General features: G+C 30.4%; 1 protein-coding gene across 1 annotated transcript; it reads right to left on the bottom strand.

Annotated features, from left to right (window-relative positions):
* Positions 1–1,753: 1,753 nt before the first annotated feature.
* LOC128293844 (uncharacterized) lies at positions 1,754–2,839 on the bottom strand. Its single transcript, XM_053029398.1, has 2 exons — positions 2,787–2,839; positions 1,754–2,705 (listed from the first exon to the last, which is right to left on the bottom strand). Exons 1-2 carry the CDS (start codon positions 2,837–2,839, stop codon positions 1,754–1,756), a joined length of 1,005 nt encoding a protein of 334 aa, XP_052885358.1.
* Between the last annotated feature and the right edge of the window lie 10,035 nt (positions 2,840–12,874).

The following is a 12,874-nucleotide window of genomic DNA, read 5'->3' as shown; positions in this document are numbered from 1 at the left end:
TTAGCACCTAATACTGAGAAGGCTTCAGTGCCTTCTATTGCCTTGAGTCTTTCTTCCAAACTCATATACTTCTCTTGAGCCTCGTGATTATCGGTTTTCAACTTAGCTATTTCGACTAGATCATCTAAATCTGGAACTACAGGATTGGTAGAGGTTGCTCCGGGATTTAACATAAATGTTCCTTGCCCTAGATGAGCAAATGGCATAGGTCGTTGTTTCAAGCCTGTGGATTCCCCTTGAGTATACCCTCTTTGTGCTACGTGGGCATATGGTGGAGTGAATCCTGGGGGATAGAGTGGATTCTGGTCATGATTAATTCTTGATTGAGGTTCCATACTGTCGGGGTTCTGCATGGGTCCTTTTCCTTTGACCAAAACTGACATCATCTCCATCATTCTAGCCATTTGATCCTTTTGTTCAAGTGATTCCTCTCGAGATCTTACTATCAAATCCCTCGTTTCTTGCTGTGACTTAGCCAGTTGCTCTTGTAATTCCATTTGAATTCTTTCCACCCTCTCAATCCTTTCGTTAAATTCGACCTCCATTACTCTAGCTTGTCGGCGCGTTCTATACGAATGACGTGGTTCTAGTCTTGTGGTATTACAACTGCAAATTGTATGTTTTAACCTTAGCGAATAATTATGGGACATGCACATGCAATGAATGAATGCAAAAAGAGGCATTGATTCCAATTCAATTTCATTAGAAGAACGTTACTAGAAGAAAATTTTCTTTACATAGAATGGATGATTACATATACGACTTCGCCCTAATGCCCAAAGTCTTAACTTTCCTAAGAAGCCAAGCTAAGCTTCGGCCTCGGTTTGATTTTGACTCATACTTCAAACTCAATATATCAGCCTGAACTGCCAAGGTTTGCAAGTGATCAGCTACCTCCCGAACCTGAGCTATAGCTTCGCCCATGACATAGTCTCTATCTCTAATCTGATTTTGAGAGTGGTGAAGCTGTTCTCTGTAATGGTCGTTGTCTGTCTCAAGAAGTTTCACTCGACTTTTGCTATCTCGCAGTGCGGTCTCGAGTTCTTCTATTTTCCCTTTCAACTCTTCGATCCTGCTCAGACTAGCCTTCAGTTTAATTATCAAACTATGGCTACGATGTTGCTGAAGTAATCTTTTCAATTCAGCCACCCGAGCTCGTAACTTCTCCTTTTCGTTTTGGGTTAATAACAAACTCTTCTTCAGAGTGTCCTCTCGTACTCGAGCATCTTGAAACTTTTTCTCCCAATGGTCGGCTCTAGTCTTTTCCTCTTTAATCTCTTGACGCCATTGTTCCGACGTTTTACCTAATCCGGTAGTTTTTATCATTATACGAAGCTTCTTGTAATTGGTTTTCAGACTATCTAAATCTTCTTCGGCCTTGTTCTTTCCTTTTCTTAACTTCTCGGCCTCTAGCTTGTGGATATCGACGTCTAACCCCAACTTCATTTTATCTTCTTCTAGCTGCTCTATCTTCTTCCCCAACTCCGAGTTTCTTTTCTCAAAATCTTGCTTAATGATCTCTAACTCGGATGGGATGACCCGTAAATGCTCCTCTATCGGTTGAGTGTTCCTTGATTACGCTTAGGAATGTTGTCGTTGACTCTCCTACCCCACCACCATTCATACTCGGGGTCGCCGTCGCCGGACTGCGGTGAATCCTTTCATTCTTGAGTTTGGTTCCATGCATCGATATCTCGCGAACCCTCTTCTTATAATTGTTGTCTTTATAGGGGAACTCACATTGTGCCAACCCTTATGTCACTGGTATAAACTGCCTTGATCGATACTGCCTTAACACCATCAGTGGAGCGTATCCAACAGCTCCCCATATTCCAGCCAGAGGAACCCAGTCAAAATCACCGCACCTATATAAGATCTCGTTAGGAATCAACCATGGAGCCCTCCATTCAATGTCTTTGGCCCATAAATTTTGGAGAATAGTTATCCACCTCTCTTCGGAGATGTCGTCCCGCCTCGATGTGGCCACTAATTCTCTTAATGGGGAATAATCCTTAGAGAATACCCGATAGGAGACCTTCTCCACCTTCAAAAAATGACTATGGAACCAAGCTAAAAGAAGTTGTGCATAACCAATAAATCTTCCTTCGCCCGCTCTCCAGCATGCATTCAAGGATCGAAAAGTTTCTGCTAGGATTGTCGGGACGGGTGTGGTACATTTATTAAGTCGATCGAATAAATCTGAGACTGCTTCATCTATGTGTCCAAGTGCTTTAGGAAAGACGATCAAACCATAGATGCTTAAGGCAAAAACATCAACCTTTTTCTTTGAATCTGGGTGTGCAATGATCAAGTCCCTCAAATTCCTCCAAAGAATACATTTACTATCCCCTTTTTGCTTGATGCGGGCCGTAACCCATTGCTCGCTCATCCTTGTGATATTCATCAATTTTTTCAAAAAGGGAGAGACGTTGACAGGTCTTGAATAAACCCTATCAGCCTGAATCTTCGAGCAATTAAGTAACGCCATGTATTCCTCCACCGTAGGTACTAAATCAACTCCTCCGAAAGTGAAGCAACTGTAAGCGGGATTCCAAAATTGCACGAGGGCCCGAAACAAGTACTTGTCCACTTTTACATCGAGCAAATAGGGTAAGTCACCGTAGTTATAGTAAAAGAGTTGTTTGACTTCGCCATTCCAACTATTCCATATATCCTTTAACTCTTGCAGGTCGTTCTGAGTCACACTGATGCAAGTGAAATCCCATAACTCTGATTCATATCCTTCGATCAAACTATCTCCTTTCTCCTATTGCGTTTTCTCAGACCACACTCGGACGGCCGCATTATCCTCCACTCTATCAAGAAATTCTTTTTCCATACTAAACTCTTCTAATTAGTAACCGAACGTAAATCAACACCCTTTTATGATGAAATGTCATGCGAAAATAATCAAAATACAACAAGTCAGTATTATATACAAAGAATAGAATTCAAAGCAAATAATGAGTAAATAAGCACCTAATCAGGTAACCACTAGGGTTCAGTGTGGTTCTACCTAGGGTAGGCTCCTATGGCTCGTTACATGTAGTTTGGTTCTAAAGTAAAGGTACCTGAATCAGCAGATTCCTCGATCCTCACCCATTATAGGTTCATACAGACCGAGTTCGATTCAGGGGAATACATTTCCCTACGGCTATACGGAGGTGAAAACCTCACGAAGACGCAGTACGGATGTATCCCGGCGATCCACTATCCTATACTGGAGGTGAAGACCTCACGAAGGAGTAGTTTTTCACTTCCACTTAAGAGGGTGAAATTGACCAATAATGCGATGCGATATGCAAAGATCCCTCAAAGAATTAAACTACTTAAAGCAAGCATATTATGAAGAGAGTCGCGAAAATAACAGACAACATGCAATATAGTAAATTTAAAATCGATTTTCGATTTTTGACAAAAGACAAAAAATAATCAATTTAAGGTTCGACTCTCGAAGTCCCCAGTAGAGTCGCCAAGCTGTCGAAACCATTCTTTTGAAAACGGGGATCGACTTTGTTTGAAAGTGAAAATTAAAATGGGAGTCGCCACCGATCTTTTATTAGGTGTGATCGGATCACCTTTGTTTTAATAAATCAATTTTAGTTTACTAAAACAGGGCCTTTGGTCTACGAAACTTGAGAGAATGAGTTCGGGAGTCAGTTACGTGCGAGGAAGGATTAGCACCCTCGACACGCCCAAAAATTGGTACCGAATTGATTAGTTAGTGTCTTAATGTCAAAAAATAAAAATCGGGAAGGGACTTGAAATACAATCTTTTCTATTAATACTGATTTTAAAATTTTTGAATTGGCTTAAATCGATTTGTTTAAAGATTTCCTTATCTCGAGATATCGGAGTATCACATCCCGTAAGTTAGGACACAATACCATGAATTCCCGAGCACAAGGTCGTCTTTTAATTTATATTGGAAATCCGTGTATTTCAAAACTCAAAAGGATATTTAGCTATTTAGAACCAACAATAGAACCGAAACCCGTAAGTTAGGGCACAATTCTTGACGTTCGAAATGCGAAACATTGCCTTATTTATTGAAATTAGTAAAACATGAATAAAAATCTTTAAAGTAATGAACAACAGAATGATATAAAATGGGCGAGAGACAAAAATAAACGAGTTGGAAATACATTGAAACAAATAATAAATATGACAAAATATTAAAACAATAACAATGCATGCGATATATTAAAGATAATAATAGCATCCAACGTGAAATAAAAACAATGAATATATACATAATAAAGATATTGAGAGTATGTACGTAAAATATATATATATATAAATAGTAATAGTGTTAGAAATATACTATATATAGTGTTTGAAGTATATATATAAGATAGTAAAATATATAACTAGTAATGTTAAAATATATATAATATATACATATATATATATAAAATAAATATTGAGAAATGTATGTACATGACGTATATGAAAAATATATACATAATAATATTAAAATAAAATAATAAATGATGACAGTGAAAATAATAGGTATAATAATAAATATAATGATATATGAAAATAATACTATGTATAAAATTATATATATACTAGTATAATAAAATGTATATACTAGTATTAACAATATAATAGGATAAAATAGATATAATAATAATACATACATAATATGGTATTAAAAGTATTTACATAGCATTTACATATTAGAAACAATAATGTTAAAAGTACCTATTAATAATATTATATAAATATAATAAATAATAATAATAATAATAACAATAATAGCAATAATAGTAAAAATACAAAAGAAAGTATGACGTAATAATGAGGTAAGGAAAATAAAATATAATATATTAAATATATAAATATAAAGGTAAATATAATAATGTTAAAAATACCATACATAAAGAGTATATATAAACATATATAATAAAAATATACACTAATATTTATAAATAATAATAGTAAATGTAATAATAATAATAATAATAATAATAAGTATAGTATAAATAATATGTACATAACAGTAATAATAATAAGTAACAACAACAATAATAATAATAATAATAATATAGAAATTTAAAAAGTAAACATAATATAATGATATTAAAATAAAATATACACTAATATTTATAAAAATAATAGTAAATATAATAATAATAATATTAAGTATAGTTTAAATAATATGTACATAACAAAGAATAATAATAAGTAACAATAATAATAATAATAATAATAATAATAATAATATAGAAATTTAAAAAGTAAACATAATATAATGATATTAAAATAAAATATACACTAATATTTATAAAAATAATAGTAAATATAATAATAATAATAATAATAATAATAATAATAATAATATTAAGTATAGTATAAATAATATGTACATAACAAGAATAATAATAAGTAACAATAATAGTAATAATAATATAGAAATTCAAAAAACTAAACATAATATAATAATATTAAAATAAAAATAATTTAAAAATACTATGTAGATATAAATACATATATTATGTAAATAAAATATACACTAATATAATAATAACGATAATTGAATAATATTTAAAATGAAATAAAATAACAAAGATAATACGAAGATAAACTAAAATCTAAAAAATGACTAAATTTTGAACAAAAACAAAGTTTTGGGGTAATTTTAAAGAGAAATAAAGAAAAAGGATCAAAATGCTACACGCGCATAACCTGGGAGGACTAAAATAGCAAATATTCTTTCCCATCAAAACACAATATATCAGTGGGGACTAAATTGAAAAGCGCGACAACTTCATGGGGCAAATTTTAAAATAAAAAAATTTGATTGCAAAAGCTTGAAAACGCGGAAGGACCGTACGCGCAAATTCCCCCTTTTCCAAAAACACACGGATCTTGAGGCGGGTCAGGTCGAGTCGGACCGGGTCGCATCAAAACGACGTCGTTTTGGGGTTAAATGGCAGCCCCCAAAACGACGTCGTTTTGGGAGGCTATATAAAGGCCAAAATTAACAAAAAAATCATTTGGTGAGGAGAGAAAAAAAAAAGGAGAGAAGGAAAAGAGAAGGAGAGGAGGAGGACTTAGGCCATGGACCGGCCATCGGTCTCGATCATGGGACCGTCGTCGGCCATGCATGCCACCATCACGACCACCGTCCCACGGTGGCGGAAAAATAAATTTTTTGCTTAATAATATATGTATATATATATGTATATGTGATTGAGTAAGCGAGAAAGGAGTAAAAGAAACCGATTTAAAAAGGAAAATCACCTTAAGGTTTGCTCTTTGTTTTGGCGTTTTGATTCTTTTCTTTGACCGCTTTGTTTATTTTTGTGTACTAACACATTGTTTGGCTTTTATTTCAAAGATCTGATATTTTACTTCTCAAAACAATTTCCTCCTGTACATTGATCTCATTTCACTTTTATAGCCTTTACAAGTTCTTTTTCTATTATTTTTACTATTGTTACGTGCTTGCTTCCTTCCTCTGTCTTTTGCAAAAGGTGGGAGTGTGTGATGGTGCTTGGTGGCGACAACATAGGAGATTGGGAGAGGCAAGTGGTGAGTCACCAATTTAGGGACTAGGGTTTTGGTTGGGCTAGCTTAGGGTTAGGAGTAATAATTGTAAATGGGTCAAGGGATTTGGGTGTAAATGGGCCATTCGGGTTTGGGTAGTTAAAAGGGGTAAATGGGTAATTGGGTTTATCTTATTAGGCTCCGGGTATTGTAATGTAAATGGGCTTATGGGGTTTAATGTGAATGGGCCCAAAATTGGCCTATAACAATACCTATTTGTAGATCCTAAATCTTTCATATCGGATATCCAATTTGCATCATTATAACATTTTAATACTACAAGTTATCTTGTATTTTGAAGTCCATAATCTAAAGTATATCTCAAATATTTGAATACCCTTCTTACTGCTTTCCAGTGATCCACATCTGAATCATTAATAAATCTACCTAGTTTAGTAATAGAGCAAGCAATATTTAATCTTGTGAAGATCATAACAAACATCAAGCTTCAATATTACTTTCCAATTTTTTTAAGTGGGGAGGCATCATTGTCCGTTATCATTCTTACTTTGCATTTACTTTTTCTTTTTTGTATTATTCATGTCAATTTTACTGTCTATATTTAGGGTTTGTAGATACTCCTCTAAATAATATCATTTTTAAGATTTGAACTTACGTTCTCTCAATCAGTACACCTAATACTTATCGATCCATTTACTTTTTTTTTTATGATAACTTAACCATAATATTAAAAAAAAATGCTACTAGTTTTGCATATTACTAATTTAATTATGAAGAGGCAAACATGCAAAAATATTGAATGAACATCACTCCATAACCTAATACCATCACCCTTCTTTTAACTTTCCCTATGTATTATGCACTATTTGACATTGCAAACCAATGCTAGAAAAGCAATAAATTGAAGCTTTCAAGTGTCCCTAGATAAAATTTTGTCTTCAAAATCATCTTGTTTTTAATTTGTAGCTATAGTTTTTAGCCTCGTTAAAATGGCTACAAGGACATTGAAAGATTTGAAGTACAAAAGGTGCAGAAATCTCTCTTTATCAACTTATAAGTTGAAAAAACCTGCAAATTTATCAGAACTGAAACTGATGATGTTTTTTTTTTTTTTTCAGGTTATCTGGATTCCATGAGAGACCCATCAAAGCTTAAAAAGCTTGGCATATACATGGTGGGATTTTATTTCTGACAATGAATTTTTTCCTTGTAAGGGAAGACCATCTACAAATCAATGCTTGTTATTACCATCATTAGGAAACCAAAGTACCTGTTCTTTCTTTTACCTTCTTATCTCATCATTATGTTTCTTTACACAGCTTTCTTTTACCCCTGCTTATGATTATGTTCAGTACCCCAGATTTCTTTTACCTTTTTAAAATTTGTGAATGATAAGGCTAATTTGGGTTTTAAATTGAGTTTATTCATTATTTAGAGTTTGAATTTGGTAATTGTTTTAGAGTAAGTTAGTCTTTGAATTTAGAAATTATTCTCATATTAGAGCTTGAATTTCAGTCTATGATATTTTTTTAATAATTTTAGGCAAGAAAAGTTTAGACTTAAATTTGAGAACATTTGTCAAGCACAGGAGCTAACTTGAAATAAAAAAAAAGTCAAGCTTCAATATGAGGACAATCGCCTAATTCAAGCCCCAATATAAGAAAAATTACCTAACACTTGGAACAAAAAAGATCAAGCCTCAATGTAGAGACAATTACCTAATTCAGGTCCCAATATAAAAATAATTATCAAATTCAAGAACTTACTTAAATCAAAAAAATTAAAACCCAATACGAAAACTCTTACCCAATTTATTAGGAAAACAATTATTAAATTCAGCACTTAAATAATGCATTAACCCTTCTAAAACAAGATTGAGAAAACTTGTTTAGCCATTCATTGAATTCAGGTTTGCTGAACTGAAGAGCAGCCTTTGATGCTTTTAAATATTGAAAAGGGGGAAAGATTAATTAAAAGAAATATGATTATGATTGCTCCTCCAATGCGCATGCTTGTTTCAAGCTTTGATTGGAGGGGTCTGAGATTTCACATTCTTCACTTATTTACTCTTTACTCTTTAATCCCATCATGCAACCAAAATTGATTTATTTTTTATTGAAGGAATAATGATTAATTTGACTCTTCAACTTTACAAAATATTTATTTTAGTCCTTCATTTAATTTTTCATTTTTTTAGCCTTTAAACTTATTTTTTTCAACATTTTTAACTTTGCTGACAATGCATATATGTGAATGATGTGTTAGTATTTAATTAATTTTAAAAATTTAAAATTTCAAAAATTATAAAAACTTTTAAAAATTAAAATTATTAAAAAACATAAATTTTAAAAAATTTTAAAATTAATTAAAAGCCGACATGTCATCTACGTGAAAATCCACGTGTATGCCACATCAACAAAGTTAACAAATATTAACTTTTCCATCTATTTTGGGGTGATTTGACAAAAAAATACAAATTCAAGAGCTAAAAGAAATAAACAATTAAATAAAGGACTAAAATAACTTTTTTTATAAAACTAAAGGGCCAAAATATCATTATGCCCTAATTGAAATACTTTTAATTATTAGTCACGTAATTATAAATTCTTTACCTATGTTTTAATCATGATGACTTGTAGTGTTTTTCATTATTTCTACGGCCATCAAATTGTTCCACTAATATCTATGTTAAAATTTTCCATAAGTCTTTGAAATCTTTCCAGGTTTAAAATTTAGTCCTTATACATTTATTTCTAGGAATTCAAATCAGTTAGTTTTCATATTTTAAAATTCAGGTTCAATTATTAAACACTTTTAAAATTATTTTATTAATTTCAAGTTCATTACAACGCTACTAAGTGAGTATTTTTGTAATTTCAAAATATCACACTAACAAATTAAACGAAAATTTTTTAACAATGTTAACAATTAAATCGAATTTCAAAATCTAAAAAGTAAATGAACTAAATTCGAAAATAAAAATATAAGAACTAAATTCTAAATTTAAAAAATATAGGGACATATTTTAATCATATATATTTTATAGTAGAAGAAACCGAGGATTTATTTTCGGGGTTTGTATAATTGGGAAGCAAAAAGGAAGGTTTTGTGGCAACTTTGTGTAAAGAAGATAGGAAAAAGAAAGGCTTAAAAAAAGCTTCTTTGAAAGTATAAATCTTAGTGGCCCAAAAAGGAGTGAGGAGTAGGCAGCTCCGGCATGGTTATGAACTTTTTAAAACAAAAGCACAAATTTATTTAACAAAAATCCGAATTTGATCTAAAGAATAATTTTATGACACTTAATCTAAATTCGAAATGATTCAAATTCGGGTATCAAATTAGAATGATAAAATTTAAAATAATTTATTTTAAAATAAGTGATTAGTAAATCTGAATGACTTGAAATTAAAATAATATGAACCCAAAATAATTTAAAATTGAAATTATTCAATTCTGAATTAATCCAATTCAAATTCACATGCTGGTAATCAATTGAATCTGTCTAATTGAAAGGTCTAATTTTGTCCATTAGGTGAATCGAAGTTATATAATATGATTATTCTTTCAAAATGAGTTAATATTAGGGTAAACTACACACTTAAGGTCACTAAGCTTTTAGTAAGTTTATGTTTTGGTCACTTAATTTCAAAAAGTTACAAATTGGTTACTAAATTATTTAGAAATTTTTATTTAAGTCACTGGGTTGTTAAAATTGTTGTCGTATGATCTGCTTTGTTCACACCACCTGAACCAACTGAAAGCTTTTTTTCTCTCTCTTCTACAATTTAGATTTTTTTTTTTATAAAACAACTTTGAACGTCATTAATCTGCAAATCAAAAATCAAAATCCAAACAACTTTCTTATTCGATCCACGACATTAACTGTTAGATCAACTTGCTCATCAATGGGTATTGATCTACTATAGTTGTCGTCGAATCGTCACTTAGAACTCACTAGTCAAACTTAAAAAAAGAAAAACTTAACGACCTAGTGATTTAAATGAAAACTTTTTAATAGCTCGATGATTATTTTATAACTTTTTAAAGTTGAGTGATCAAAATATAAATTTAACTTTGAATGTTATTTGATTTATTGAAAAAAGAATGGGGTGGAGGAGAATCGCAAATAGATTATTAAGGTATCCCATCAAATAATTGCTAATCAAGGAAGGACCACATCATGTGGACCATAAGGGATGTAAGGAAAGGATTGGGCCAAGGAGGGTGCGATCGGCGCTTGCCGCACGCGTGATGGCCGGGGTTCTTTTTTCTTAATTGGTAATGGGATTGGGTGCTTTTACTTTCATTTTCACATGAAATTGGGATTTAATGTTTTTTTTTGTATTTGCAATTCTTTCTATGCTAGATATTTATTTTTTGTATTATGATATTTATAATAATTTTATAATTAAATAATGTATTGTGTAATTATTATAAATATTATAATAAATTTTTAAAATCGGTAATTATTTGACGAGTATTTTTCTTGAGTCGACTTCAATATTGTCATTAAGTTGACATTTACTACGTTACCCTTTGTATTTAAGAGATAAAGAGTCTGATGGTTAAGATTCAAGCTAAGCTAATCTCCCTCTATAAATGTCCCCTATTAGCACAAGGCAAAAGAAGATTCATAAGAAGATACAATATCAACCCTTTAAGTCAACAATTTGACAAAATACTGCCACAGCACCTCTAATCTTTCCTCCCTAGTGCCTCTTCGTACTACCTACAATGTGAACCACCTTATTTTTATGTCTCTCCGCACCCTCAACAGTGTGAAACACCACAGTTGCACAATTCTACATCATATATAACTTATTTGTTATAACAATTCCTAATACCACTATTTTAAAATAAGCATATGATATATCATCATCTATACTTGTATTAAGTCTCTAACTGAGCTTAGTATCACGAGTCAATTAATGACTAATTCAGTTAGAAAATTATTAAAATATCCTTTCATATATGAAGTAAGTTATACTATTACGAGGATATTTTTATATTTTTATATAATATCATTAAAAATCTATGATAATAAATTTTACCATTTTCCTTGCCATTTATATCTTTTCCTTTATTAAAAGCGCGTTTGGTAAATAGTTTTTATTTAATACAAAATTTATAAAAATAAAATATTCGTAATAAAAATTGAATAAGATAAATAGGTAGATCACTACTTATCACTAAATTTTAAAAATGTTAAATTAATTTTATTTTAAAAATATATATGTGAAATTGTTAACAAGTGAAAACTTATTGTATTTAACTTCTATTCAAAACTATACAAAATAAAATATTTAATAATAAGATTAAATTTAAGAAACAAATAATTTAAAAATATATTTACATTTTCTAACAACATAATTACTTTTAGTAATTAATGTTTATTAATATAAACAAATTTTTAATATAAATTTAGTATTTGTAAAATTAAAAAAATCAACATTTAAATAAATTATTCTGTATTGTTCATTTTACTACAAATTTTACCATTTTAAGTATTTTTATTTTATTGAAATATTTTGATTAAATGAATTTATTTTGAAAATAAGATTTACACGCTTATAAATATGAAATCTAATTTTCGTAAAATAATTTCATTAATTAGATATTTAGATATTAAATAGCTTTTTAAATATTATTTAGCCTATTTTAAAAATACAAATATCTTTTATTATATTACAATTTATAGTAAAATTTATTTTACTATTATTTATTATTTTATTATAAATAATAATAAAACATCAATATCATGATACTCTATTTTTAGAAAAATTTACTAAAATATTTAAATAGGGTATTTAACAACCGATTAGGGATGGAACTTTCCTTAACCCTTTTTATTAAGGAAAATGGATAAGGTTAGAAGATAGATCAATAAATTTGGATTGTAATATAGAGTGTTTTTTTTTTAACAATCTCTTTTTGATATAATACTTAGAACTATTCATAACTTCACTCTAACCTATAAATAAGAGGATAATGCACTTCAACGCACTCGAAACCATGTCCTTTTGCACATGCATATATATGTAGATAAGGATGGACATACATAAATTTTCACGTGTGTATATGCATATGCCATTGCTAAACTAAATACTATATTGAACTCTTTTTTTTATATATAAATAAGAGAAGGTATCACATTGCCTTAGTTCAATTCATTCTTATATGGATATCTCCTAATTTATCTTCTAAAAGTAATTTCCTATATCGATCTTAATTAAATTCAGTTCACTTGAGGGATAATTTCTTGCTAATCAGTCGGCAATCATGTTTTCTTCCCAATTCACGAATTGGAAATTGACAGCCGCAAATTGTCGATATATTGTCTTTATTTTCATGACGATAG

The sequence above is a fragment of the Gossypium arboreum genome, chromosome 6 (assembly GCF_025698485.1).
Source record: "Gossypium arboreum isolate Shixiya-1 chromosome 6, ASM2569848v2, whole genome shotgun sequence".
In the NCBI taxonomy this organism is placed as follows: domain Eukaryota; kingdom Viridiplantae; phylum Streptophyta; class Magnoliopsida; order Malvales; family Malvaceae; genus Gossypium; species Gossypium arboreum.
The sequence above is the reverse complement of the archived record's forward strand: the minus strand, read 5'-3'. Positions and strand labels throughout refer to the sequence as shown.